The 27,398-nt window shown below is 40.5% G+C and overlaps 1 protein-coding gene across 1 annotated transcript; it reads right to left on the bottom strand.

Annotated features, from left to right (window-relative positions):
- Positions 1 to 970: 970 nt before the first annotated feature.
- On the bottom strand, positions 971 to 5,135 carry LOC143400078 (uncharacterized). Its single transcript, XM_077109424.1, is given in 4 exon segments — positions 971 to 1,952; positions 2,736 to 2,781; positions 3,253 to 3,379; positions 5,109 to 5,135. Coding segments are annotated over 4 exon segments (1,182 nt in total).
- Positions 5,136 to 27,398: the final 22,263 nt, after the last annotated feature.

The following is a 27,398-nucleotide window of genomic DNA, read 5'->3' as shown; positions in this document are numbered from 1 at the left end:
TGGGATCCTCACAAAATCCCTCTTTCACAATTCATGTTCCATAAATGCTCTGCAAGACCTCTGAGGTTTCATGACCTGTTTAAACCTGCAACTTGCTACTTATGCCAGAAGTTTTGCCCTGTATGCCTCTGCCCCTCCAGGAACAATCCATCATTCTACATTAGGTTTATGTGGAGATGTAAACAGACACACACACACACACACACACACACACACTCAACAACTTTTCCATGAATACTTTCATATTATTGAAGGTGACTGAGAATATTAAATTATTTCTCTTTGTCTTTTTATTTATTTATTTATTTGCATTCAATGGGCTTTTCTACAATTACTCTCAGGTCTAAAACAGAACCCAAAAATCAAGTCATTTCACATTTTTTCTTTAGTAAGGATTTTTTCTTGTATAAGTTGTTTGATGTTTTAAAATGTTACTGTATCAAGCAAAGGCTTTCCCACATTGTTTACATTCACAAGGCATCTCTCCAGCATGAGTTCTTTCAAGTAAATAAAAGTGACTCAATGGAGTGAAGGATTTCCCACACTGCTTCCATTAGAAAGGCTTCTCTCTAATGAGTTAATTCACACATTTTAAGGTAAGCAGAAGTACTGAAGGCCTTCCCACATTGTTTATGACCACAAGGCTTTTCTCTTTTATGAAATTGTTCATGTATGTGAAGGCAAGAGGAACTACTGAAGGCTTTCCCACATTGTTTACATCCATCGGGCTTTTCTGAAGAATGAGGTCTTTCATGTCTGTGAAGGTGAGAATATCTGTAGAAGGCTTTCTTCCATTATTTACATCCATAGGGCTTTTTTCCTTTATGAGTTTGTTCATGTGAATGAAGCTGACTGGATCTACCAAAGACTTTTTTACATTGTTTACATTCATAGGGTTTTTCTCAAGTTTGAGTTTGTTTATGTATTTAAATGTAAAGGAAGTAGTGAAGGCTTTTCCCAATTATTTACATTAATAGGGCTTCTCGACAGTGTCACTTTGTTTACCTCTTTGAAGATAAGAAGATGTAGTGAAGGCTTTACCACATTACTTACATTCATAGGGCTTCTCTCCAGTATGAGTTCGTTTATGTCTTTGAAGGTAAGAGGAACAACTGAAGGCTTTCCCACATTGTTTACATTCATAGGGCTTCTCTCCAGTATGAATTCGTTCATGTTGTCGAAGGGAATTGGAATAAACAAAGGCTTTCCCACATTGTTTACATTCATAGGGCTTCTCTCCAGTATGAATTCATTCATGTTGCAATTGGGAACTCAAACAAACAAAGGCTTTCCCACATTGTTTACATTCATAGGGCTTCTCTCCAGTATGAGTTCGTTTATGTTTTTGAAGGTAAGAGGAACGACTGAAGGCTTTCCCACATTGTTTACATTCATAGGGCTTCTCTCCAGTATGAATTCGTTTATGTGTTCGAAGGTGAGAGGAATTAATAAAGGCTTTTCCACATTGCATACATTCATAGGGCTTCTCTCCAGTATGAATTCGTTTATGTTGCCAAAGAGAAGCACAATAAACAAAGACTTTCCCACATTGTTTACATTCATAGGGCTTCTCTCCAGTATGAATTCGTTTATGTTGCCAAAGAGAAGCAGAATAAACAAAGACTTTCCCACATTGTTTACATTCATAGGGCTTCTCTCCAGTATGAATTTGTTTATGTCTTTGAAGGTGAGAGGAACAACTGAAGGCTTTCCCACATTGTTTACATTCATAGGGCTTCTCTCCAGTATGAATTCATTTATGTTGCCAAAGAGAAGCAGAATAAACAAAGACTTTCCCACATTGTTTACATTCATAGGGCCTCTCTCCAGTATGAGTTCGTTTATGTCTATGAAGGTAAGAGGAACAACTGAAGGCTTTCCCACATTGTTTACATTCATAGGGCCTCTCTCCAGTATGAATTCGTTTATGTACTTGAAGGTAAGAGGAATGACTGAAGGCTTTCCCACACTGATTACATCTGTAGGTTACCTCTCTCCAGTATGAGATTGTTGGTATTTTTGAAAATATATGGAACAACTGCATTCTTTTCCACATGTCAGACATTCACAAGATTCATTTACAGTATGCACTGATGCTTGTCTTTGAACACTTGTACAAGAAATTAAAGATGTTTTGTTCAGTTTAAGTTTACATGGCTTCCCTCCATTCTCCTCATTCTTACATGCTTTCTTTGCAGAGTGAGATATAACGTGCCTATTAAGGAAAAAGATATATGAAGACTTGTCCAAATTCTGGTGAAGACTAGGCTTTGGAATCTCACTAAAAGTTCTTCCACAATAAGTACCTGTTTATATTTTTCCATAACCTACCATATGACTTCTGTAAAAACACTATATGGAAACATTATATGGCTCATTAATGCTTTTATATTCATTAGTTGATTTTACACTTACACTATTACCAGTGTCAGGGAAAGTATTACTTTTCTGTCATGTCCAAACTGTTTGAAACTAAATGTAATGATGACTTTGTAACATTGATTCTCATAGCTAGTACCAAAACAATGGTATCAGGACAGCATTTTTCAGCATTGTCAACAAATGATTTATTTTTGAAAACACTAAACATGTATCTTACATTAAAGTTCATATTTATGGTTAAATAAGAGTAACTATAATTCATATCATGGGTATTTTATCTACTTGTTTGTAAAATTATAGCACATGTTACAATTCCCTCCAGACACTCTGTTTCCTCTAGTGGACACAATTACCTTAGATCTCTCCTGGGATTTCTGTTCTCATCTTCCCATTTGTCTCCTAAAATGTAGACATGAAACAATCATTATGAATTATCAAGATTTCAGAAGAAAATTATGAGGTTAAAACTATAAACAAACCTAATGCAAAAATGAAAATGAAGAAAAAGGAAAAAGAATATGGGATTTATGCTGCAGAGTGCAAGACATTAGGCCCAATATATTCCCCATGCATTATCATTCCACATTCCAAATTCATGAGAATAGAACTCCCACTTGCCAGGTCCTGGGGCCAATGCCTGTAATTCCAGCAGCTTGGGAGGCTGAGGAAGAAGGGTCTCAAATTCAAAGCCACCCTCAGGAACTGATGGAGGCCTTGTCTCTAAATACAGTACAAAAAAAAGGGACATGGATGTGGGTCAGTGATTGAACACCCATGGGTTCAATCCTTGATTTGGGAAAAACAACAACAACAACAAAACAATCTCCCAATTACTCAGTGTTTGGTTATATAATAAAAAAACATCCTTACGTATAGAAGCCAGGTTGCTAAGGACTTCCTGCATCACATCTCTGTAGAGATTTTTCTGGGAAGGATCCAGCAAAGCCCACTCCTCCTGGGTGAAGTTCACAGCCACATCCTCAAAGGCCACCGAATTCTAAAGTATTCCAGAAAAGTGTAGTGCAGGCCAGGAAAGATTGACAGCATTAGGGCTCTATTCTCATCATGTAGGATATTCTCACATTTCTGTGGTCTCCAAATATTTATTCCATGGTTTTGTCATCAAAACATGTAGTCTTATTGTGCACTCACTTGCCCAAACAGAGGGATTCCAATTTAAGGCCTGAACTATCCAGAAAAGCATCAGCAGAGCAAACACACCCTTCTTGTTGTAGAGTCCAGTGAGTAAGGCATGCTCCTGGTCACCCCTAAATCCTCTGCAGGTTATCTAATACATGGAATATTGAAGGTCTCCTACTTCATGTGCAGAGAAGATCTATCATTAGTATTCTGAGAGTACCTACCCTAAGAAGTCCCTACTGATAAAGCTGGGCTATTTCTAATAGAGAGAGCTAAGGACATGGAAGGCATCCCACCAAACTAAGCAATAACACTGGTCATAGTGCTGAGACTGTAGGTAAACATACTCGTTACTGAACCTCCGCCTACCTTCAGAAATCTTATTATTTTGTTCCACTGTTACCTTAGAACCGAAAGAATCACCCATCTGAAAATAAACAAGTGAAAAAACAAACCCTATACTCAAGGAGATTTGGAGGTTCCTAGTAGACAATATTTAATCCAGGTAGTCCCAATGCGTTCACTGGGGACTGAGAAAAATTAGAAGATCGCAACTTGTCTACTCCAGACCAAGTCTAAGCAAGCAGCACACAAGAACAATAATTCTTAAACAACAAATTTTTAATAGTACTAATAATATCAAATAAGAATAGGGTAAGTGGAAAGATGCATGTGTCGTAGGAATAACTCAGTGTCAACAAAGGTCACCTCTTTCAAATGATAGCCTTACAGAATTTTAGAAATCTCCAAAATAGACTTCATAGTGGTCAAGAAGTAATTTGCCAAGCCTAGTAGGTATAAAAAAAAATTGTGTAACAATTGTCAACATTGTCTGAACCAGAGACTGCTGGTTTTCTAAAACACAGTAAGGAGCCACACAAAAATGTTTTCTTCACAAACATGTTTGGTCACATAGGCCACACATACAAGGTTGTCTGTAGTAAGGGGACTCTGTGTGTGCAGTGATGCTGGTATAACAAACCTATTGCACTGTCAACTGCAGGATTTGGTAAAGCAACATGCTGGGGAGGTTTGTGGCCCAGGAACCACTGATACCACAGAGCCTAGGTGTGTAAGAGACTGTGACATCCAGGATCATGTGAATAGAGAGATGATTGTGCAATCATGAGGTGGCCTGGTGGAGGTCCACAGCAATCAGCAAAGTGTCTTCTGTGTCCCAGCACCTCTGGAGGGGCACAAAGCCAAAGAGTTCTTAATAGTCTCAAAATATAATGAAGTCTAAACTGAAGTTCAGCAAAAGTTTTCATCAACTTGGCATGTTTTTACTATAAATAACTCTAAGGTCTTTTTTTTTTTTTTTTGGTACTTGGTGTTGAACCCAGGGAAACTTATCCATTCAGGAACGTCTCCAGAACTTTTTAATATTTAGAGAGGAACTGTTGAATAAAATGGAACAAACTATATTATGTGCTGTATAAATATATCACAATGAATTCCAATATTGCATTTATCTATAAAGCAGATTATTTTAAAGTTAGAAACACAGATAGGGTTGGTGCTGAGGGAACACAGACATGTTGGGCTCAGGGGGCAGGTAAGTTTCCTGTAGCTGGGGATCCTCCCACCTGGTCCTGCTCACTGATAGTCTCCATGATCATCCTCCCAGGAGACCTTTATTCCACTGTGTGAAGCTTTTCAGGTTTGCATAGCACTGCACTGGGGTGGGTGATTCAGTTTTTGATTCTTCACAACTTGTGATAGAAATCACTGCTCACCTGGCTCCTCAGTACCAGCATCTACAGGTTGACTGTCTACCTGTCTCCAAGAAAGCAGAACAGGGTTCTGAGGAGACAATGTCCCAAGGAGGCAGCAGTCTAGATGAGGCCTGTTAGAGGAGATTCCTCAATTTCAAGGCCCCCAGCTGCTCCTCTGAGAGGCTGCACCCCAAAACTTATGCTGTCCTCTAGGAGGAGCTGACCCAGGCTGAAATTCCCTGCACCTGCAGGACACAGGGCAACTGTGGGCACCGTGTGGCAGCCCCAGGAAAGGCCAGGATAGTGGCTCAGGACACAAGCCTTTGCAAAGTGTCCAAAGGGAACCTGTGCCCAAAGATATTAAGATATCTGTCCTGGGAAAACCAAGGACAGACCCAAGAATTTCCACAGTGGAGCTCCACAAGACTCTTTTCTACTTTGCCCTCGTGGCAGATATTCACAAACAAGAAAGAAATTTTCAGTGAAAAATTGATAATTAAAATACTGTGCCTACTTGAATGTAGTGAGGGAACAGATGATGATGCTGTGAACTGGAGGAGGAGCTGGAGTCTGGAAAGGGGTAGACAGGGTACAAGATTAGGGGTCTACCACCAGCCCTAAGAGGGACTAGGCTGGGAGAGGAAAGGGCACTTGAGACCCTGTTTTCCACACATGTGGAAGATGGGGTGGGAAAGGTGAGTGACTTCTGGGGTAAAAGTGGGGACAGTGACCCCCTCGACCAATAACTTTTGCACATAGAAAGCCTATCCCCAAGTCAAAATCCCCTGAAAATTGCCTGCCTTCATTGCACACTGACAGAGTCCAGCCCCAGCTGGTTCCCACCAGTTCTAACCAGCCCACCCTCCCTGAGCAGTCCTGGCCCCACACACTCACCATTTCCTGCTTTCTGGGGAGTCCTGGCATCCTTCCTGTGGACCTCATAGCATCTTCAGGTCACAGGGAGACAGATCTGAGCCAGAGCCACTTGAGCCTCACACAGCAGAGAAGACACAGTCCTGGAGATGGATTCTGACCTGCACAGGGTGAGAGATGAAGGCCTCTGAGACTGTGGAAGGCCCCCTCTCCCACCAGCTGCCTGCTGACTGGCCAGGGCTCCACACGACTCCTCTGTCACCCCAGCCACATATGCACATATGGGGTTGTGAGTGACAGGAGATGTTGCAGACTCCTGGATAAAGAAACCCAGAAAAACTGAATCTTGGCAAAAGCCCTTTTCAGGAAAATTTCCTCACTGCAAAGGGACCTATCCTAGTGAGGGGCGGGGAAAATATCCTTTTAGGCAGAAATGATCCTGGCTTTCCAAACCAGGCCCTGTTTTCTTTCTGCTCTCAGGAGGCCCTTTCTGCATCTTGTGATGGACACTCACAAGCTTGTGTGAGGAATTACATACTTGGTGTGAAGGCAGCCAACCTGACCTAGGAGGAGATGGGTGTCAGGTCAGGCCTGACTGGAAAGGAAGCAGAGAGACTTGCATCACTTTGGAAGAGCCTGCGGCTACATGACCAAGGCTACCTCCCATTTTAACTCTATCAATTCATTTTTCCATCAAGAAAATTGAAAGAGAACATGGAAATATAAATAAGTGCATGGGAAATTTGGTATATGGCAATAAAAGCAATTAAGATTAAAGAGCAAATGATTAAACCAGCTCAGGTAAGGAGCCTGCTTCACTCATAGTTCAGAATAAACCCTACTTGCAGTGGGGTAAACACATTCCCACGTTGGGAGCCAGACTCTGATTGCTGAAATATGGTCCTGACGGAACACACCAAGGACACTCACTACCACAGGGCCACGGCACACGCCCCAAATCCAATCCCTCCTCTGTGCTCCTCCTTCACTGATCAGACACCATCACTCAGACTCTAGGGTGAGAACTGTTAGTAAAATGCCCAGGTTCCCTTTATTTGCATAGTAAGCCTTTACTAGCCTGGTTGGGATATCCCCATGACCGTTCCTGTGCTCAATGTAGTTTTTTTAAAGCTGTAAGAGGGAGGCTTTTTTTTTTAATCAACCCCTATAACAAACTTTTCCAGGAAAAAGGGCATTTTCTGCCTAATAACCATTTGATGATGTTCCCTTACCCTCCAGTGATTCTTAAATCCACAGAACAGAGGTGTGTACAGGTGTTTTTTTTGTTTTGTTTTGTTTTTTTTTTTTTTGGTTTTATTGATTTTGGGGTGTTTTTTTTTCCCCCATCTTCTTCTTCTCCCCCCCCCCCCCGCTTTTGGTCAGTTTTCAGAATTAGAAAATATATAGTGCAGTGAGAAGATCAGTAAATGCCCTTAACTCTGAATTCTCCTGGGTCTCTGGCACAGTGCAACTGAGAACTCTAGGACCTGCCAATCCAGCCACCATGAGGAGAGTTGATGTGCCAGATTGACAGAAGCTCATGGAGAGAGGTCTCCAAAAACCCAGATGGGAGGAAGCTTCAATCTCAACAGTATTGCCAGGTTCATCACTAGTTTGCATCCTGGGAAATTAAGATAAGTTTGACCCACAGATGATCAAGAAAAAGTGCTGGGCTGGGGATTTGGCTCAAGCGGTAGGTAGCGCGCTCGCCTGGCATGCGTGCGGCCCGGGTTCAGTCCTCAGCACCACATACAAACAAAGATGTTGTGTCCGCCGAAAACTGAAAAATAAATATTAAAAATTTTTTTAAAAGATCGGAGAGAAGATGGCGGCGAATGGAGCGCATCACCCCAGTGTACCACATCACTGTGCGGGTAAATGACGAGTTAGAACGGCCAAAAGCTGTCTTGTTAGGAATTTCCAGCAAAATTGGGGTGCACTGAAACCTAGAGGAAGGATTTCCATCGCCCGAGGATCGGTTACTGGGGCTCAACCACGAGTGAACTGTCCGCCCGGAGATTCAAGCTGTTTGTTCAGTGGCCCGCCCCGCTGCTGGGAAATGGCAGGCTAGCAACGCAGAGAAATGGTGCTGCAGATTCTATGGGCTCCTGCCGGCTGTGCCCTCTGTGCTCCGGGCTGAGTTCTGTGTTTGAGATGGGGGAAGGAAGCGGTCCAGTTCTGTCCTCCACACCGGTCAGGCCACCAAGGAAGCAAGCGGCCACCATCTTGGAGAGCTGACGTCACCATCGCCAGTTTTCGACAGATTGCAGCTCATTCAGCGATAGAACAGGTCTGTGTCATTTAGACCATCTCCCATACAGCAGGGAAATCACATAAAATCTCTCCCCGGCTTTCCGGGGGCGTGATTAACAGAGTGAGCGTAAATAGAGGTGTGGGGAAAGGTAAAGGCACCTGACCTCCAACTCCCCCCTCCCAGCAGCGGCCAAAAGAAAACCTGTCTCGCCAGCTCTAAGAGGAGGGGCTAGCAGAGGGAATCAACACAATAAGGTGCCAGTTCCCAAAAGCCACGCTCCATGTCCAGAAAACTGCAGGCACAGAGTGTAGCTTAAATGCTGAGAGGTTTCACACTGGGAAAGGCCTGGCTGGCAGGAGAAGCCAGGGGACTACAAACCAGGAATAAACCTAAGCTACAGGTTTTGAGAGGCACGGGGGTGGTGGGGGGAGCAGCCTCACAGGGATTGTTTCCTACAGCCGCAGGGCAAAATCTTGGCCTGGAAGGCACAGCACCACCTACTGGAAGCGAAGAAAATAGAAGCCTAACAGTGTCCCTTTTTTGTTTTCTTTTTAAATTTTTTTTAAATTTTTTAATTTTAATTTTTTTTCTTTTCTATAATTATATTATTATTTTTTTAAATGTAATTTTTATTTTACTGCATTTTATTGTTATTTTTTATTATCATTTCTTTTTCTTTTCTATTCTTTTCTCTTTCTTTCCTCTCTCCCTCTCTCTTTCTTGGTTTGCTTCCTTACCTTTTGCCCATCTTTCCTCTTAACCATGACCACCCAGATTATGTACAACTTACTAAATGCAAATAGATGAATACTACGAATCAGTCCATAGTCCGCCTAAGCCCTTAACTACCCCCAAGTACTCCTGTCTATTCTCTTGTTAATACCCGCCTGCATTTGAGCAACCTCCCAAAGTAGCTAACATATACTAACCTCCATACCATCAAATCGCCCGACCTCAACATAAAATCCTAAGTTCAAACCTCAATTCTATACATGCCATCAAATTCTGTAGGCCTTTAATGAAACGAATGAATTTACCGTAAGTCACAATTAAATCCAACATCTCTAAACATTGTCTCCCAACACAAAGGAGAGATATTGGAACTATAAAAACCAAAAGAAATTTAAAGATGAAAACAGAAACACAGCAGTCAAACAGAGTTGGAAAGTAACGTGAGCACCTTGAAAAAACAAGGGGGAAAAGGATTACAAACAATGCAGGACAACTTAAATTCACAGGAGAACCTAGAGGCATCAGAAAAATGGACAGAGAAAGAACTCAAGGCATACCAGACTCAGATGGAATGGAATCTTAGAGAAGACATAAGACAGCAAGTCCAAACAATAAAAGTATACTTTGAAAACGAATTACATAGGCAAATTCAAATGGCAAAGAACGAGTTCTACCAGGAGATAGAGAATTTTTTAAAAAATCAAACAGTAATCCTAGAAATGCAGGAAACGATAAACCAAATTAAAAACTCAAACGAGAATATTACAAATAGACTAGATCAAATAGAAGTCAGAACATCAGATAATGAAGACAAAGTTTATCAACTTGAAAAGAATATAGTCAACACAGAAAGGATGCTAAGAAATCACCAGCAATCTATCCAAGAGATATGGGATGTCATAAAAAAAAACAAACTTGAGAGTCTTCGGGATAGAAGAAGGTATAGAGGTTCAAACCAAAGGAATGAACAATCTATTGAATAAAATAATCCTAGAAAACTTCCCAGATATGAAAGATGGAATGGATTGCAAAATCCTGGAAGCCTACAGGACCCCAAACATACAAAACCGTAATAAACCAACTCCAAGACACATAATTATGAAGATATCCAACATACAGAACAAGGAGAGAATATTAAAAGCTATGAGAGAAAAAAGGCAGATTACATTCAGGGGTAAACCAATTAGGTTAACGGCTGATTTTACATCATAGACGTTGAAAGCAAGAAAATCCTGGAACAACGTATTTCAAACACTGAAAAATAATGGATTCCAACCAAGAATACTGTATCCAGCAAAATTAAGCTTCAGATTTGACAATGAAATTAAAATATTTCATGATAAACAAAAGTTAAAAGAATTCGCAGCCAGAAAACCAGCACTGCAAGGCATTTTGAGCAAAACACTACAAGAAGAGGAATTGAAAAACAGCACCCAAAACTAACATTGGGAGGTAACTCAGTAAAGGGAAGAAAAAAAATAACTAAAAAGGAAAAACGAGCCATATTAAAATAAATAAATAAATAAGCATGACTGGAAGTACAAACAATATATCAATAGTAACCTTAAACGTTAATGGCTTAAATTCACCAATCAAGAGACAAAGGCTAGCAACCTAGATTAAAAAAACAAATCCAACAATATGCTACCTTCAGGAGACTCATATGATAGGAAAAGACTTACACAGGTTAAAAGTGAAAGGCTGGGAAAAATCATACCACTCACATGGTCCTCGGAAGCAAGCAGGAGTGGCCATACTCATATCGAATAGTCAACTTCAAACCTAAGTTAATCAAAAGGGATAAAGAAGGACACTATATACTGTTAAAAGAAACCATCCACCAACAAGACATAACAATTATCAATATGTATGCACCAAACAATGGTGCTGCAACGTTCATAAAACAAACTCTCCTCAAGTTCAAGAGTCAAATAGACCACAACACAATAATTATCGGTGACTTCAACACACTGCTCTCTCCATTGGACAGATCCACCAGACAAAAGCTGAATAAAGAAACTATAGAACTCAATAACACAATCAATAACCTAGACTTAACCGACATATATAGAATATATCAACCATCATCAAGTGGATACACATTCTTCTCAGCAGCACATGGATCCTTCTCAAAAATAGACCATATATTATGCCATAGGGCAACGCTTAGTAAATATAAAGGTGTGGAGATAATAAATACCATGCATCTTATCTGATCATAATAGAATGAAATTGGAAATCAATGATAAAAGAAGGAAGAAAAAATCCTGCATCACCTGGAAAATGAACAATGTTACTGAATGATCAATGGGTTACAGAAGATATAAAGGAGGAAATCAAAAAATTCTTAGAGATAAATGAAAATACAGACACAACATATTGGAATCTATGGGACACAATGAAAGCAGTTTTAAGAGGGAAATTGATAGCCTGGAGTTCATTCTTCAATAAATGAAAAAACCAACAAATAAATGAACTCACACTTCATCTCAAAACCCTAGAAAAGGAAGAGCAAAATAACAGCAAATGTAATAGAAGGCAAGAAATAATTAAAATCAGAGCGGAAATCAATGAAATTGAAACAAAAAAAAAACACTGAAAAAATTGATGAAACTAAAAGTTGGTTCTTCGAAAAAATAAATAAGATCAACAGACACTTAGCCATGCTAACGAAGAGAAGAAAAGAGAGAACTCAAATTACCAACATACGGGATGAAAAAGGCAATATCACAATGGACACTACAGAAATACAGAAGATAATTAGAAATTATTTTGAAACCCTATATTCCAATAAAATAGAAGATAGTGAAGATATCGATAAATTTCTTAAGTCGTATGATTTGCCCAGATTGAGTCAGGAAGATACTCACAATTTAAACACACCAATAACAAAGGAGGAAATAGAAGAAGCCATAAAAAGACTACCAATCGGGCTAGGGATGTGGCTCAAGTGGTAGCGCACTCGCCTGGCATGCATGCGGCCCGGGTTCGATCCTCAGCACCACATACAAAGATGTTGTGTCTGCCAAAAACTAAAAAATAAATATTAAAAAATATTCTCTCTCTCTTTCCCTCTCTCTCTCACTCTCTCTTTAAAAAAAAAAAAAAAAAAAAAAAAAAAAAAAAAAAAAAAAAAGACTACCAACCAAGAAAAGCCCTGGACCGGATGGATATACAGTGGAGTTTTACAAAACCTTCAAAGAAGAATTAATACCAATACTTTTCAAGCTATTTCAAGAAATAGAAAAAGAAGGAGATCTTCCAAATTCATTCTATGAGGCCAACATCACCCTGATCCCGAAACCAGACAAAAACACTTCAAAGAAAGAAACTACAGACCAATATCTCTAATGAACATAGATGCAAAAATCCTCAATAAAATCCTGGCGAATCAAATACAAAAGCATATCAAAAAAATTGTGCACCATGATCAAGTAGGATTTATCCCTGGGATGCAAGGCTGATTCAATATACGGAAATCAATAAATGTTATTCACCACATCAATAGACTTAACCATAAGAACCACATGATCATCTCGATAGATGCAGAAAAAGCATTCGACAAAGTACAACATCCCTTTATGTTCAAAACACTAGAAAAACTAGGGATAACAGGAACTTACCTCAACATCTTAAAAGCTATATATGCTAAGCCTCAGGCTAGCATCATTCTGAATGGAGAAAAACTGAAGGCATTCCTTCTAAAATCTGGAACAAGACAGGGATGCCCTCTCTCACTACTTCTATTCAATTTAGTTCTTGAAATACTAGCCAGAGCAATTAGACAGACAAAAGAAATTAAAGGCATAAAAATAGGAAAAGAAGAACTTAAATTATCACTATTTGCGGATGATATGATACTATATCTAAAAGACCCAAAAGGGTCTACAAAGAAACTACTAGAGTTAATAAATTAATTCAGCAAAGTGGCAGGATATAAAATCAACACACATAAATCAAAGGCATTCCTGTATATCAGTGACAAATCTTTTGAAATGGAAATGAGGAAAACCAATCCATTCACAATATCCTCAACAAAAATAAAATACTTGGGAATCAACCTAACAAAAGAGGTGAAAGATTTATACTATGAAAACTACAGAACCCTAAATAGAGAAATAGAAGAAGACCTTAGAAGATGGCAAAATATACCCTATTCATGGATAGGAAGAACTAGCATCATCAAAATGGCAATATTACCAAAAGTTCTCTATAGGTTTAATGCAATGCCAATCAAAATCCCAAGGGCATTTCTTGTAGAAATAGATAAAGCAATCATGAAATTCATATGGAAAAACAAAAGACCCAGAATAGCAAAAGCAATTCTAAGCAGGAAGTGTGAGTCAGGTGGTATAGCGATACCAGATTTCGAACTATACTACAGAGCAATAGTAACAAAAACAGCATGGTACTGGTACCAAAACAGGCGGGTGGACCAATGGTACAGAACAGAGGACACAGAGACCAATCCACAAAATTACAACTTTCTTATATTTGATAAAGGGGCTAAAAGCATGCAATGGAGGAAGGATAGTATCTTCAACAAATGGTGCTGGGAAAACTGGAAATTCATATGCAACAAAATGAAACTGAATCCCTTTCTCTCGCCATGCACAAAAGTTAACTCAAAATGGATCAAAGAGCTTGATATCAAATCAGAGACTCTATGCCTGATAGAAGAAAAAGTTGGCTCCGATCTACATATTGTTGGGTCGGGCTCCAAATTCCTTAATAGGACACCCATAGCACAAGAGTTAATAACAAGAATCAACTAATGGGACTTACTCAAACTAAAAAGTTTTTTCTCAGCAAGGGAAACAATAAGAGAGGTAAATAGGGAGCCTACATCCTGGGAACAATTTTTACTCCTCACACTTCAGATAGGGCCCTAATATCCAGAGTATACAAAGAACTCAAAAAATTAAACAATAAGAAAACAAATAACCCAATCAACAAATGGGCCAAAGACCTGAACAGACACTTCTCAGAGGATGACATACAATCAATCAACAAGTACATGAAAAAATGCTCACCATCTCTAGCAGTCAGAGAAATGCAAATCAAAACCACCCTAAGATACCATCTCACTCCAGTAAGATTGGCAGCCATTATGAAGTCAAACAACAACAAGTGCTGGAGAGGATGTGGGGAAAAGGGTACTCTTGTACACTGCAAATTGGTGCAGCCAATTTGGAAAGCAGTATGGAGATTTCTGGGAAAGCTGGGAATGGGAACCACCATTTGACTCAGCTATTGCCCTTCTCGGACTATTCTCTGAAGACCTTAAAAGAGCGTACTACAGGGATACTGCCACATCAATGTTCATAGCAGCACAATTCACAATAGTTAGACTGTGGAACCAACCCAGATGCCCTTCAATAGATGAATGGATAAAAGAAATGTGGCATTTATACACAATGGAGTATTATGCAGCACTAAAAAATGACAAAAATCATGGAATTTGCAGGGAAATGGATGACATTAGAGCAGATTATGCTAAGTGAAGCTAGCCAATCCCTAAAAAACAAATGTCAAGTGTCTTCTTTGATATAATGAGAGCAACTAAGAACAGAGCAGGGAGAAAGAGCAGGAGGAAAAGATTAACATTAAACAGATACATGAGGTGGGAGGGAAAGGGAGAGAAAAGGGAAATTGTATGGAAATGGAAGGAGACCCTCATTGTTATATAAAATTACATATAAGAGGTTGTGAGTGGAATGGGAAAAAAAACAAGGAGAGAAATGAATTACAGTAGATGGGGTAGAGAGAGAAGATGGGAGGGGAGGGGAGGGGGGATAGTAGAGGATAGGAAAGGTAGCAGAATACAAGAGTCATTAATATGGCATCATGTAAAAATGTGGATGTGTAACCGACGTGATTCTGCAATCTGTATTTGAGGTAAAAATGGGAGTTCATAACCCACTTGAATCTAATGTATGAAATATGATACGTCAAGAGCTTTGTAATGTTTTGAACAACAAATAAAAAAATTTTTTTTTTAAAAAAAAGTGCCTCATTTCCTTATGCTACCAGGATGCGCCTCAGTAATCACTGCCATGAGAGGAGAACGCCTTAAGGAATCACCTACTAAGGGAGAGAAATCAGGAGGACCCCCTAAACCTCCATCTCCTGCTGGTATCTATCAGCAGTATCGGCAGTCCTCCTGCCCTCCAAACCCTGGCCCCAAAGGCACATCAAACATACCACCTCTACAGGTGATGGCAAGGGGAGGATTTGGACCAGTTAGAGCCCAAGCACCTTTCTCCATACAAGACTTAAAACAGGTAAGAATAAATCTAGGAAGGTTTTTCAAAGATCCAGAAAAAAAATATATTGAGGCATTTCAGAACAAAGGCCAGGTGTTCGACCTCACCTGGAAAGAAATAATGCTATTACTTAACCAAAAGTTAACTTCCAATGAGAAGGAGGTACCCTAAAAGTAGCTAAAGAGATAGGGGATGGCCTTCTTATTCATGACCCAGCAGCACCAACTAGAAGCAAACCTAATTATCCATCTCAAGCACAAGCAGCTGCCAGAACAATCTTGACTATGATCTGAGTGATGAACAGAATGCCTGGAATATTAGTCATTTCCAGATGATCATCACTGATGCCCTCAGGAAAAGAAAAATCAAAAAAAAGCCCCGTAACATTTCCAAGGTAAATTAAATTGTACAAGACCCTCAGGGAAGTCCCCCTATTTGCATGGAGAGACTTGGAGGCAATAAGTTGCCTCCAAGCTGGCCCTCCGTGGATCCTGAATCCATAGAGGGCCAACTACTTTTAAAGGATACATTTATCATTCAGTTGGCCCCAGACATTTAGAGGAAATTACAAGAACTGGCATATGGCCCTGGTTTATCCTCAGATGATATTGTCTGGCTTGCAACTTCTCTCTCTGATAGCAGAGGAGAATGAATGAAAGCATAGCGACAAGAAAAAGCCTGAGAACTGGTCAGAGTCCTAAGAGGAGTGAGCTACCTGGATAAGAAAGAAAAATAAAATGGAAAGCACCTCGAGCCACAGAAGGCACTGGTTTTTGTTGTGGGTAGGAGAGACATTTCAAACAGAATGCCCACAGCAAAAACAGCAACTTCTGAACCCTGTCCTAAGTGTCAAGGTAACCACGGGGGGGGGGGGGGGGGGCTGAATGTCACTGGGGGCACAAGTCTTCCCGGCTGGACTCCACACAGGTCTGACTGGGACCCAGGTGGATTCCAAGGGCCCCCTAACTCCTGTCACCCATGTTCCTCTCTGACACTGGTGCCAGCTTTTCTACTCACCTCTTGGAATTCCTGCCTGTTCCTTGAACTCACCCTGACCAGAAGACAACCCTCTCTAAAACCTTAGTGGTGCCTCATAAATCCTGGCTCCCCCGACCAGATAACAACCCTCTCTGAAACCTCAGTGGCACCTCATAAACTCTGATGTTGGGATTCACTCCCAACCTTGACATACCGTGCCATGCAGATCATTAACTTACTAACTGCTTTGTATTATGCTTGTCAAAATCCTGTAAGCTGTAAGTTCAAGACACCCCCCTTTGAAACGTTTTGTGCTATAAAACCTTGTTCCTGGAGAGCTGGGAGGCTGATCTCTAGCCTGGGGTTTTCAGGTGAGACAGTCCTGGCCGGCAGCAGTGTACACAAATACAAGCTTCCTTCAATTTGATTTAAAATTTGACTTAAGATTGCAGTTGGTGGTCTTTCCTTTGTGTCATGGTTAAGAGATGGCTAATGCTGTTCAATACACTTGTCTAATATCTTGGGTTTTAAAATTAAATAAACTAGATCTGACATAGATAGGATTTATCATGAATGTGTTCATCAGAGGCATCTAATTAATTTACAAAGTTAAAATGTTAACCATTAAATATCATCAAGTACTCTTAACTCCTTGAATATCACAGTAGGGTCACATAATGTTAAATAACTTAAACATTATTGGTGATTTCATAAATTTATTTTTTAAAAAAAGGTTTAACATTGTTTTGTGTGAATTATTTACTCTTTCTCTTAGTAAAGAGTCAACACTCCCAAAAGGTATAATTCTATATACCAAGGGTCCAAGTTTCAACTGCATTTCAATTAGAGTACTGTAAATAAAAAAGCATTTCATCTTATTAAAATGAAGTTATTTCTCCAAATTCATAAATTTACAAGGATTTTAGAGTCTATATTTTTTAATAGGGAATTTGAGTTTAATTTTTTTTAATATCTTTATTTTATTTATTTATTTTTATGTGGTGCTGAGGATCCAACTCAGGGCCGCGCATGTGCTAAGCAAGCACTGGGCCACTGAGCCACAGCCCCAGCCTTTAGAGTCTGTATTTTTAAAAGGGGGTCCATGGCTTGGATAGAGGAAAAAAAAGAAGTTTCTAGGTATAAAAATATATTAAGTAGAAAAAAAGAAAATGTTTTCTTTCTGGAAAAGAAAGTCTCTTTGTGGTAAAGTTGTAATACATCTAAGTAAACAACAAAAGCTTCAAAATATGTAATAAAAAGGTCTGTGTGAATTTTGAAGTGCAGGGAAATTTTAAAATGTTCGTGTATAACCGAAGTGGTTTTATATAAATAACACAATCATGGGCTGGGGTTGTGGCTCAGTGGCAGAGTACTCACCTAGCACACGCAAGGTGCTAGGTTCGATCTTCAGCGCAACATAAAAATAAATAAAATAAAGTTATTGTTTCCAACTATAACTAAAAATACATATATATTTTAAAATAACACAATCAGTTAAAGCTATTCAAGATTTTCACTAGGGTCAAATATTAAGGTACTCATATAGACCAAAGTTTAATCTATGTGTTGAAATGACAAGAATTTCTTAAATTAAGAGAAATTAATTTACTCTTAACATTGTGTCTGTTAAGTTTTATTCTTTAGAGCAACTATCTCAGAAGTAGGGTCTGTACAACTCCGATTAAAGAACTGTTATTCTAGTATATTGTATTATGCTACAGAGACTAAATTATTCTTTAAAAGCTAAACTTGGTTGATAGAAAAACATCAATGTAATTGTGGTGCTACTACTCTTATTTGTATATTGAATGTGTTTATACCTTCCAGGTATACAAGTCTTTAAAGAAGAAAGTTTAAAAGACCATGTTGTCAAGCTGGTGTTCTTCAACTAAAGTTGTCTGTAATAGTTATGTTAGAATTATAAGTAGAGCAAATTATGTTGGGGATTTGTTTATATCATTTAATGTTAGGTAATTTGACCTGCTATCAATAAGATGGATGTGGGCTGGGGATGTGGCTCAAGCAGTAGTGCGCTCGCCTGGCATGCGTGCGGCCCGGGTTCGATCCTCAGCACCACATACAAACAAAGCTGTTGTGTCTGCCAAAAACTAAAAAATAAATATTAAAAAAATAATAATAAGATGGATGTAAATTTCTTTGTTCCTTTTTTCACTGGGGTAAAAAGATTAAATGCATTTTTCAAAGAAAATGAGAGCCTGATCTACTTAAAAAGTTCATATTGTGACACATAAAAGCATTTTGCCATTTTTCCACAAAAAGTTAGAAGCTCTCTTAGCCTTTCTTTGGTTCATGTTTTACATGAATGTCACACTGTATCAGCTACTATTCACATAGACTTAAAAAACTATGTATGCAAACTTCATAAAATGCTATTGAAGAAAGAGGCAAAGATCAGCTTCAGATCTAGAACACGTTACTCAAGATTTGTAAAGACTTCCACCATACCAGAGATATGGCTCTATTTCTCATCAGTACATGTTAGAATTACTCCAAACTAGGCCAGACTCAAGTTCATTTCAACTTGTGTTCAATTGACTTTGGTGTAAAGATTACTGTGATCTCAAACATAGGATATAATGTAAAAGTCAGCCAAGGTTCAAGATTATGTACAAACTAAACATGTTTTTACTCTTGTTAATTTCATTTTGAATTTTCCTTGGAAACTTTAAATGTTATTTGTTTTAAATGACTTACAGAAGTACAAAATTCAATATAACAACCTAAGTTAATTTGAGATACTAGGCCACCATCTGTAGACAGATAGTTTATAATGCTAACTTCCAGTACTAATACAGACCCCAGTTAAATAAACAGGGTAATATGACTGTGAAGTCATAAGCATTTAAGTTAAAGGCCAGCACTGTTACTTTAAGACTGGTGAGACAAGCTTGCTGAATGTTTAAGACCAAGGCTTAAAGATTAAGGTTGAAGTAACAGGGCCAGGAACAACAGTATTTGGCTCTTACCCTCGGAGTTAGCTTACAACTGTGGAACCCGGGAACTTCCCCAAGAGCTTTCCACTCTAGGCTAAATGAATTCCCAAGGGCGGCGGGAGGGGGGGCGAAGTGTCACTGAAAAAATGAAAAGGCAGACAGTGCACTTGCTCAAAGAGGAGGGTCACTGGAGAAAAAAGACATCCCTGATGCTTCCAAGGAAGCCACATCATCAAGGGGACCCTGGCACCCAGCAGATGGCACTAAAAGAACTAAGAAGCTGCTCTCAAGTTCCCCAAGAAAGACCCTTTTGGGAACTCAGCTGACCCTAAACAACAGACTGGGAAAAGGTCAATTTGACAGCTGGATCTTAACTATGTAGCAAAACAGTTAAAGACCAAAGCACAGCCATTTGGGCATTTAAAAGAAGAAACAATAGTTACTTTTTTTTTCTTTCTCAGGTGCTGGAATTGAACCCAGGGCCTTATTCATGTAAGGTAGGCACTCTATCAACTGAGCTATACCCTCAGCCCTAACAGTTATTTGATGGACCTTCACATGTACACCTGTCAGCCACACACCAAGGATAAGCAAGACTGGAGTCTACACACGAGAGGTTCCTAGAAGATGTGCCTGAAGATGTGCAGTTTGAAACCTGCAGTCTCACCAGGCACACCTAAGGAGCCCTCCAGTGTGGCCCTTAGGCACAAACAAGTCATTTCCCCTCACCCCATAAGCAGAGTGAAGCCTCTGGCAGGTTGTCCTCCCCTGATAAGAGGGAACAGTGAGAAGATCAGGGGGAGACCACCAGACCAGGTGTTTCTGACCCCAGGGTAAATGATGTTATGGAGAAATCCAGTGGTAGCTGCTAAGGATTGAAAGGCAAATCAAAGGCCCCCAAATATAGTATAAATAATAGAGCAGATGAATAGACATTCAGCCAGCCAAAACAAGGATGCACTCAAGCTGGAGAGCCTGATGAGGATCTGGACTGACATCCATCACTTGCCATCGTTTGCCTGATCCTCTGCATGATCCTCACAGCTTTCAAGGTCTACAGCCACATCTTGACCCTGGTGAAAGCCGCAACTTCTCCCTATCTCTCCTCAGCTGGCCATCAGCTCCATCCCAGGAAAAGCCTGGCTTGGCTCCTGACCTGATCACCCTGGTGTGAGTGAGTGTGCATCTACTGGATTTAAAGCCTAATGCTTGAGTTTTTGACCTGACACTTGAACTTAGCACACCGAGGGAATGTCTGTCATTAGCCTGTCAAGATTAAGTGTGTTTGCAGTGCTTAGAATTAATCTAGAACTATTTGCTGTGAGTTAATTAATCCGGAATTATTTGCTATGAATTCTGTATGTCTATAGCAGTGTCTAGCATTAAAAATTGTCATTTTCTTGATTAAAAACCTATAGAGTAAAATGGTATTGAGTCATTTGAGTGAATAAAGTATTGAAAAGGGCAGAAGCATGTGGACATTCTTTATTTCTCCCCTCGACTGCATATGTCACAACTTTGCTCCTCACGACACTCAACCACTGAGCCACATCCCCAGCCCTCTTTTGTATTTTACTTAGAGACAGGGTCTCACTGAGCTGCTTAATGCCTCGATGTTACTGAGGCTGGTTCTGAACTCAAGATCCTCCTGCCTCAGCCTCCCCAACTGCTGGGATTACATTTGTGTGCCACCACGGCTGGCAGAAGTTTTTACTCAGTTTAAGGCCTACAGATCTGCCTAATCTCTAACATAGGTAGGTTTATTCGATATTTGCTCGTATAATTATCTAGCCCTACGTGACAGAAATAAAGGAATCTCTATTAAACACAGAGGTTATTTCAATAGAATGATATCCTCCAAAACTCAGATGACATTAAGTAGCTTCAATGTTATATTTAACTTTCTAATTAACTCTGGCAATTTTAAAGATGTACATTCCCAGGTAAGGCCTGTCCTGTCTTGCCTTATCTGGGGACAACTTGTTAGCTCTTACACCTTCTGGTGAGAGATTATTGATTTCTATTCTTCATGATATTCATTGACGTGTTCCAGATGCCATAACACTTACTTTGCCGTTAATCTCATTTCAGCACTCATGTTTTTTTTTGTTTCTCCCTCACAGAAGCACCCACCCCAGATAATGTTACAACCTTTTCTTCCTGAACCAGACTTTTGCCACAGACCTCAGACCAACCTAATTTTCCAAAGGGAACAGATTGCCCCACCCCATGAACTGCCCTCTCAGCTCAAAGCACCAAGAGCCATCATCACCAGTTTCCTCACAGCAATAAAAATTGCCTAAAATGAGAGGGAGGAATCAACCAGGAATTAAAGACAGGCTGTCAGTGTAGATAGGTGATTAGGAGGGACAGAGAAGATGGAGGCTTGTGGGTCTGGAAAGTTAGACTTTGACCGAAAGACAGCTCCTGTTTTGACAAAAACACTGAAAACATTGGGGACAGAAGGAACTGACCTCAGCATCATCCCATACAACACCACAGTATAAGAGCCAGAGTAATTAAGCAAGAGAAGGAAATAGGAAAGAAGTCAAATCACCACAGTTTATAAGTGACAGGATCTTAACTGACAAGATCCACAAAGCTTCACCAGAAGACTGTTAGAGCCAATAAAAAAATTCACCAAACTAGTGGGTTACAAAATAAACATGGACACACTGCCAAAGGTGCCCCACAGATTCAATGAAATCCTCATCAAAATACTAAATACTTCAGCAACAAAAACGGCTTGGTGGTTGTTTTAGTCAGCTTTTTCACTGCTGTGACTAAATTTAGGACCCAACCAGAAAAACTCTAGAGGATTAAAAGTTTATTTGAGGGCTTGGTTTCATAGGTCTTAGTCCACAGAAGGCTGACCAACACCTGGGGGCACCAGGTAAAGCAGAACACCATGGAAGGAGACTGTGGCAGGGAGCAGCCTACATTTGATCAGGAAGCAGAGAAAAAGTCTCCATTGGCCAGATACAAATGTATACCCACGTGTGGCTGGGATCTAGCTCAGTTGGCAGAGTGCCTGCCTTGCATGCACAAGGCCCTGGGTTCAATCCCCAGCACCACACATAAACAAAAAAATCTACAAAACAAATATATACCCACAGCCATACCTGAATTTCTACCTAATCTGTCCTGACCGGCAGGACATCAAGGATGGGGGTGAACCTAGGCAGGGAGGAATGAAGGGACAAGAGACAGGAGGGATGACAGCAAGACAGGAATTCTGATCAAGCTGCAAATTTTTATTCACACAGAGGTATTTATATCCTGGGGATAGGGAAACTCTCCTATTGGCAGTTGCTGGGCCAAGAGGTTGTAGGTTGTGAAACTGCATGCCCTAATCCCAGCAGGATCCACCCTAAACCCGGAGCCACCCTAATCCCTGAGCCACCCTAATCCCTAATTCCTACTTGGCTATGGCTCTCAGCACTAATCCAGCCACACCCTACCACTTCAGTTACCACTCAGTTAACCACTATCAGGGGATTAAATCACTTATTGGGTCAAGACTCTTATAATCCAATTGTTTCTCCTCCAAACCTTCATGCACTGGCTCAGATGTGAGCTTTCAGGGGACATTTCACATCCAAACCATAACAGTACTGACATAAAAACAGGTGCATGGACCAATGGTACACATTAGAAGACACAGAAACAAACACATTTAGATACAGTTATCTGATCCTTGCAAATGTCCAAAACCAGACACTGGAAAAAACACAGCCTCTATAACCAATGGTGCTGGGGATTCAGATTACCCATATGTAGAAGAACCAAACAAGACCCTCATTCTTCATCCTGCACAAATGTCAATTACAAATGGACCAAAGACCTGGGAATCAAACCAGAAGCAATGAAATTCCTAGAAGAAAAATATAGTGTTCAGGGCACAGGGCAGCAGTGGGCATGATAAGGGAGCCCCAGGCAGTGAGGACATGCAACGCCAGGAGACAGGACAGTAGCTGAGGACACAGCATCCAGTACAGTTTCCAAAGGGCAACCTCTGCTCAGAGACACTGATACAGTGTTTGTGCCTAAGGAAGAAAGGCATAAGGACTGCTTTAAAAAAGAAATCAATATTTTCTTCATCATGTTCTGTCTTTTCTCCTTCCTTCTGGTGATCACACGGACACTCGGAGGTAGCTGGGCAAGGCAAACATGACTTCTGCAGAGAAGCATGCCGCTGAACAAAGTCTGGCAAGCGAGCTTACCTGGGTGGGAAAGAAATCCACCTGCTTTGACCCTAATGCAGCACTGACCCTTGCTCTGACTGGAGGAACACAGGTCAAGATCCACACAATTGGCTAATTTAAAATTGTGGAGGGCAAAGGGAAGGTGTATAGGTAAGACTGGACCACTTGGGATGCTACAGTGATCCATAGGAAAAAGGAGGATTATACATGGGGTGTGACCAGGGCCAGGGTCAGGGTCAGCATCACTTCCCACATGTGGACAAGCTGTTCATATTGGGCAGCTCAAGATGGCTACATTTTAGCCATAAGGTTTTATAACCCAAATTGGTACCACCTAACCATACATTGTAAAATTTAACTTTTTGGTTACAATAGACAAGTTTTTTGTTACATATTATAAAACTCACCACACTAAAGGGTAACTTTCTGGGCTGGGGATGTGGCTCAAGCGGTAGCGTGCTCGCCTGGCATGCGTGCGGCCCAGGTTCAATCCTCAGCACCACATACAAACAAAGATGTTGTGTCCGCCAAAAACTAAAAAATAAATATCAAAATATTCTCTCTCTCTCTCTCTCTCTCTCTCTCTCTCTCTCTCTCTCTCTCTCTAAAAAAAATAAATAAATAAACAAATAATAAAGGGTAACTTTCTTTCTTGTTTTGTTTTGGTGGTGTTGGGGATTCAACCTAGGGCTTCTGGCTCACTAGACAAGGGTTCTACCACTAAGCTACTACCCTGGAAGGTAGTCAGGTTTAACACTGACAAAAAAGAGAATGTTGACCTGACACTTTCTTCCTTCCTTTTTCATTTCATAAGTACTTTATGGTGAACTTCCAGTCATTCTTGTCTTTCCACTCACAAGAAATCTGCACTCACAATTACCAAAAACAAAAGAACTCTAGCTCATCTTGCACAAACATGCTCACAAATACTTCAAGTCAAATTGGAAATACATACTGTTTATTCAAAGCCAGTTTTGAAGGAACATAAAGATTTGTTTCTATTTTTCATCCCCAGATAACTCAAGTGACAGAAACTTACATAAGAGAAAAGGCAGCAAAGTAAGAAAGAACAGGCAACACACAAGTGCAGATTTACTTCCCTGTGCTAGACAGAGCCCAAGTCAGTGACACTCAGCACATGGAGGAGGAGCAGCCCTCTCAGGCCCAAGGAGGTTCAGAGGCAGAGCAACCTGAGGATGCAGGAGTCACCTCAATTTCAGCCTGTTTCAGGAACTGGAATGTTAGGGGATTGCTGCCAGCCCTGAGGAGTTGCCAGGCACCAAATGGAAAATGGGTTGGAGACCCTGCTTCCAGCACATTTGGAAGAGTGTGAAAAGGTAAATTCACTACTCCTGGGAGAAATGAGGGACAGGGACTCTGCATGCCACTGCTGCTTCACACAGACCCCAACTGCGTCCAGATTCCCTGAAAACGTCCTGCACTCCTGTACACTGGGAGACCTGGGCTGTGGGAGCTGAGCTGGCCCTGAAGTGCACTGCACGCTGCGAGACACAGGAGGTCCAGACAGTGCTGACTCAACCCCAGAAGGCAGGCTAGAGGCTGAGGACAATTGGCCCTGTCAGTTCCCAAAGGGACACTTGACCCAAAGTCACTGAAGAGGGAGGGGTCCATGTCTAGGGAAGATAAGAACCAGAAGCACAAGCCCACCCCTTCCTCGTGTAATGTGGGTCCACTTTATGCTTCAAAATAACCCTTCATACTCTGCCATTGAAGCATTTTAAAAAACTAACTTCTTTTTCCCTTTCTTTTTTTCCCTCTCTATCCCTAACCTTGGAGAAGCAAGGCTACCCTTATTGCTCAGCCTAGGCCACATTACCTGTCCTTGAGTACACACACCACAGATCTGCAGGGATGGTGCCAGAAGAACTGAGAAACAGCCATCTACCAAGTCTATGAGTGACTTATGACCCCAACAGGGCACCCTGGGAGGTAGTCTTTGAAACACACCTTTAAAAGTCTGCTGCCCCCCACCCCCAGTGGACAGAATCACAGCCTCTAGAACATAGTCTCCTGTGTTTTTCCTTTAAAACCAAACAAAACCTTCTTTTTTCCTTTCTTAAAAAAAAAAAAAAAAAAGTCCTCATTACTAGACTGGCATTGGGGACAAGAAGAAACAAGCTTCATTAACAAATTGGAGCCCAAAAAGGGCCCAGAAGTGGCTCTTGCTTCAGTTTCTTGGGAAGATCTGGTCCTTCAGGCAACCACCTTCCATGCTAAAAGAGACAAAGCCCCTCATGCCTGACAACAGCCAATGCTGTGCTTTTCCTCTGCCAGTGGACCCATCTGATTTCATCCCTGGCTGCTGCCCACAGAGCTGAGGTACAAGGATCTCCTGGAGTCCCCAGGTATGCAGGCACCTGCCCCATGGCCCTTCTGGTTTCTGCAGACTGAGGTCCCCAACAATCTCAGTATCGTCACTGTGACTTTCATGGGGCCTTTAGTAGATGCCTGATGGGAACAGAAATTAAAACCAACTCTGTTTTGTTGGCCGACCTTGGAAAGGAATCTTCAAGGTAGCCTAAAGAAAAGGATGAAAAGGGCCCTCTCCAAGTAATATCAATATGCCTGTTAGAAGAAAAAGATCCAGAAAGCACCTCTAGGTACACCTGATAGTGGGGAACCAATTAAAGTTGATGGCTGATTATCTTATACTCAAACCCTTGAAAGCTATTTAAAAAATAAAAAGGATTTAGGTACACTTTTTTTCATTTGTTTTTTTGGTACTGCAGATAAAACCAAGGGTCACTTAAACACTGAGCTACATTCTTGGTCTTTGTAAGATGAATCTTGAGACAGGGCCTCAGGAAGCTGCTTAGGGCCTGGCCAGATTGCAGAGAATGGCCTTGAACTTTGCACGTTCCTGGATTATCTTGCCTGGCTGGGATTACAGGCATGTGCCACCACACCCAGTTTAGCTCAGTTGTCCAGTGTGTGGATTGTCCAAAGTCTTCTAGGAGAAGACTGGCTTTGTGAATTTAATTCTTTTTTGGGGAGATGGTTATCACACCCAAAAAGCAGTGATTCCATATACAAGTGATTCCAGTTTTGATCAAGGAAAAGGAAATTGCCTGATCTACTGAAGGTCTAGGAAAAAAGCCATTCAGGCTGAAGGGACCTGGAAAATGAAATCAATGTTATCCCAACCAGGCTTTGGCTCAGGAGGAGGTAACTCATCCCAGGAATAAATAACATCCACCCCCGCTTGGGAGAGAAGCACTGATAGTCATCCATTCTCTTCTGGACAAAATTTTAAAACACAGATTGGACTGGCTTTTTCCACAACCTATAATGGGCTGGGAATATACCTCAGTTAGTAGACTGCTTGCCTTTCATGCACAATGCCCTGGGTTCAATCCCCAGCATCACAAAAAAGAAAAAAAGAAGAATATAATAATAATAAACAAAATAAATAAACAAATACAATAAAGGCATTTTATCCTTCTACAACTACAAAAAAATCAAAAAAAAATAAAGAATACAGGCAGCAATAAATGTTGGCGAGGATGTGGGAAAAAAGTTACATTCATATATTGCTGGTGAGACTGCAAATTGGTACAAACATTATGGAAAGCAGTATGCTGATTCCTGAGAAAACTCAGAATGGTACCACCATTTGACCCAACTATCCCACTCCTTGGTTTATACCCCAAAGATTTAAAATCAACATAACATATTACAGTGATGCAGGCACATCAATGTTTATAGCAGCTCAACTCACAATGGCTAAATTATGGAATCAACCTAAGTGTCTCATATATATATCTCCCAGTGGAATATTACTCAGCTTTAAGAATGAAATTATGGCATATGCTGGTAAATGCATGGAGTTGGAGAATATCATGCTAAGTAAAACAAGCCAACCTCAAAAAAACAAACAC

Source organism: Callospermophilus lateralis, chromosome 5, assembly GCF_048772815.1.
Source record: "Callospermophilus lateralis isolate mCalLat2 chromosome 5, mCalLat2.hap1, whole genome shotgun sequence".
NCBI classification, from domain to species: Eukaryota; Metazoa; Chordata; class Mammalia; order Rodentia; family Sciuridae; genus Callospermophilus; species Callospermophilus lateralis.
This window is presented reverse-complemented; position numbering and strand designations above follow the sequence as displayed.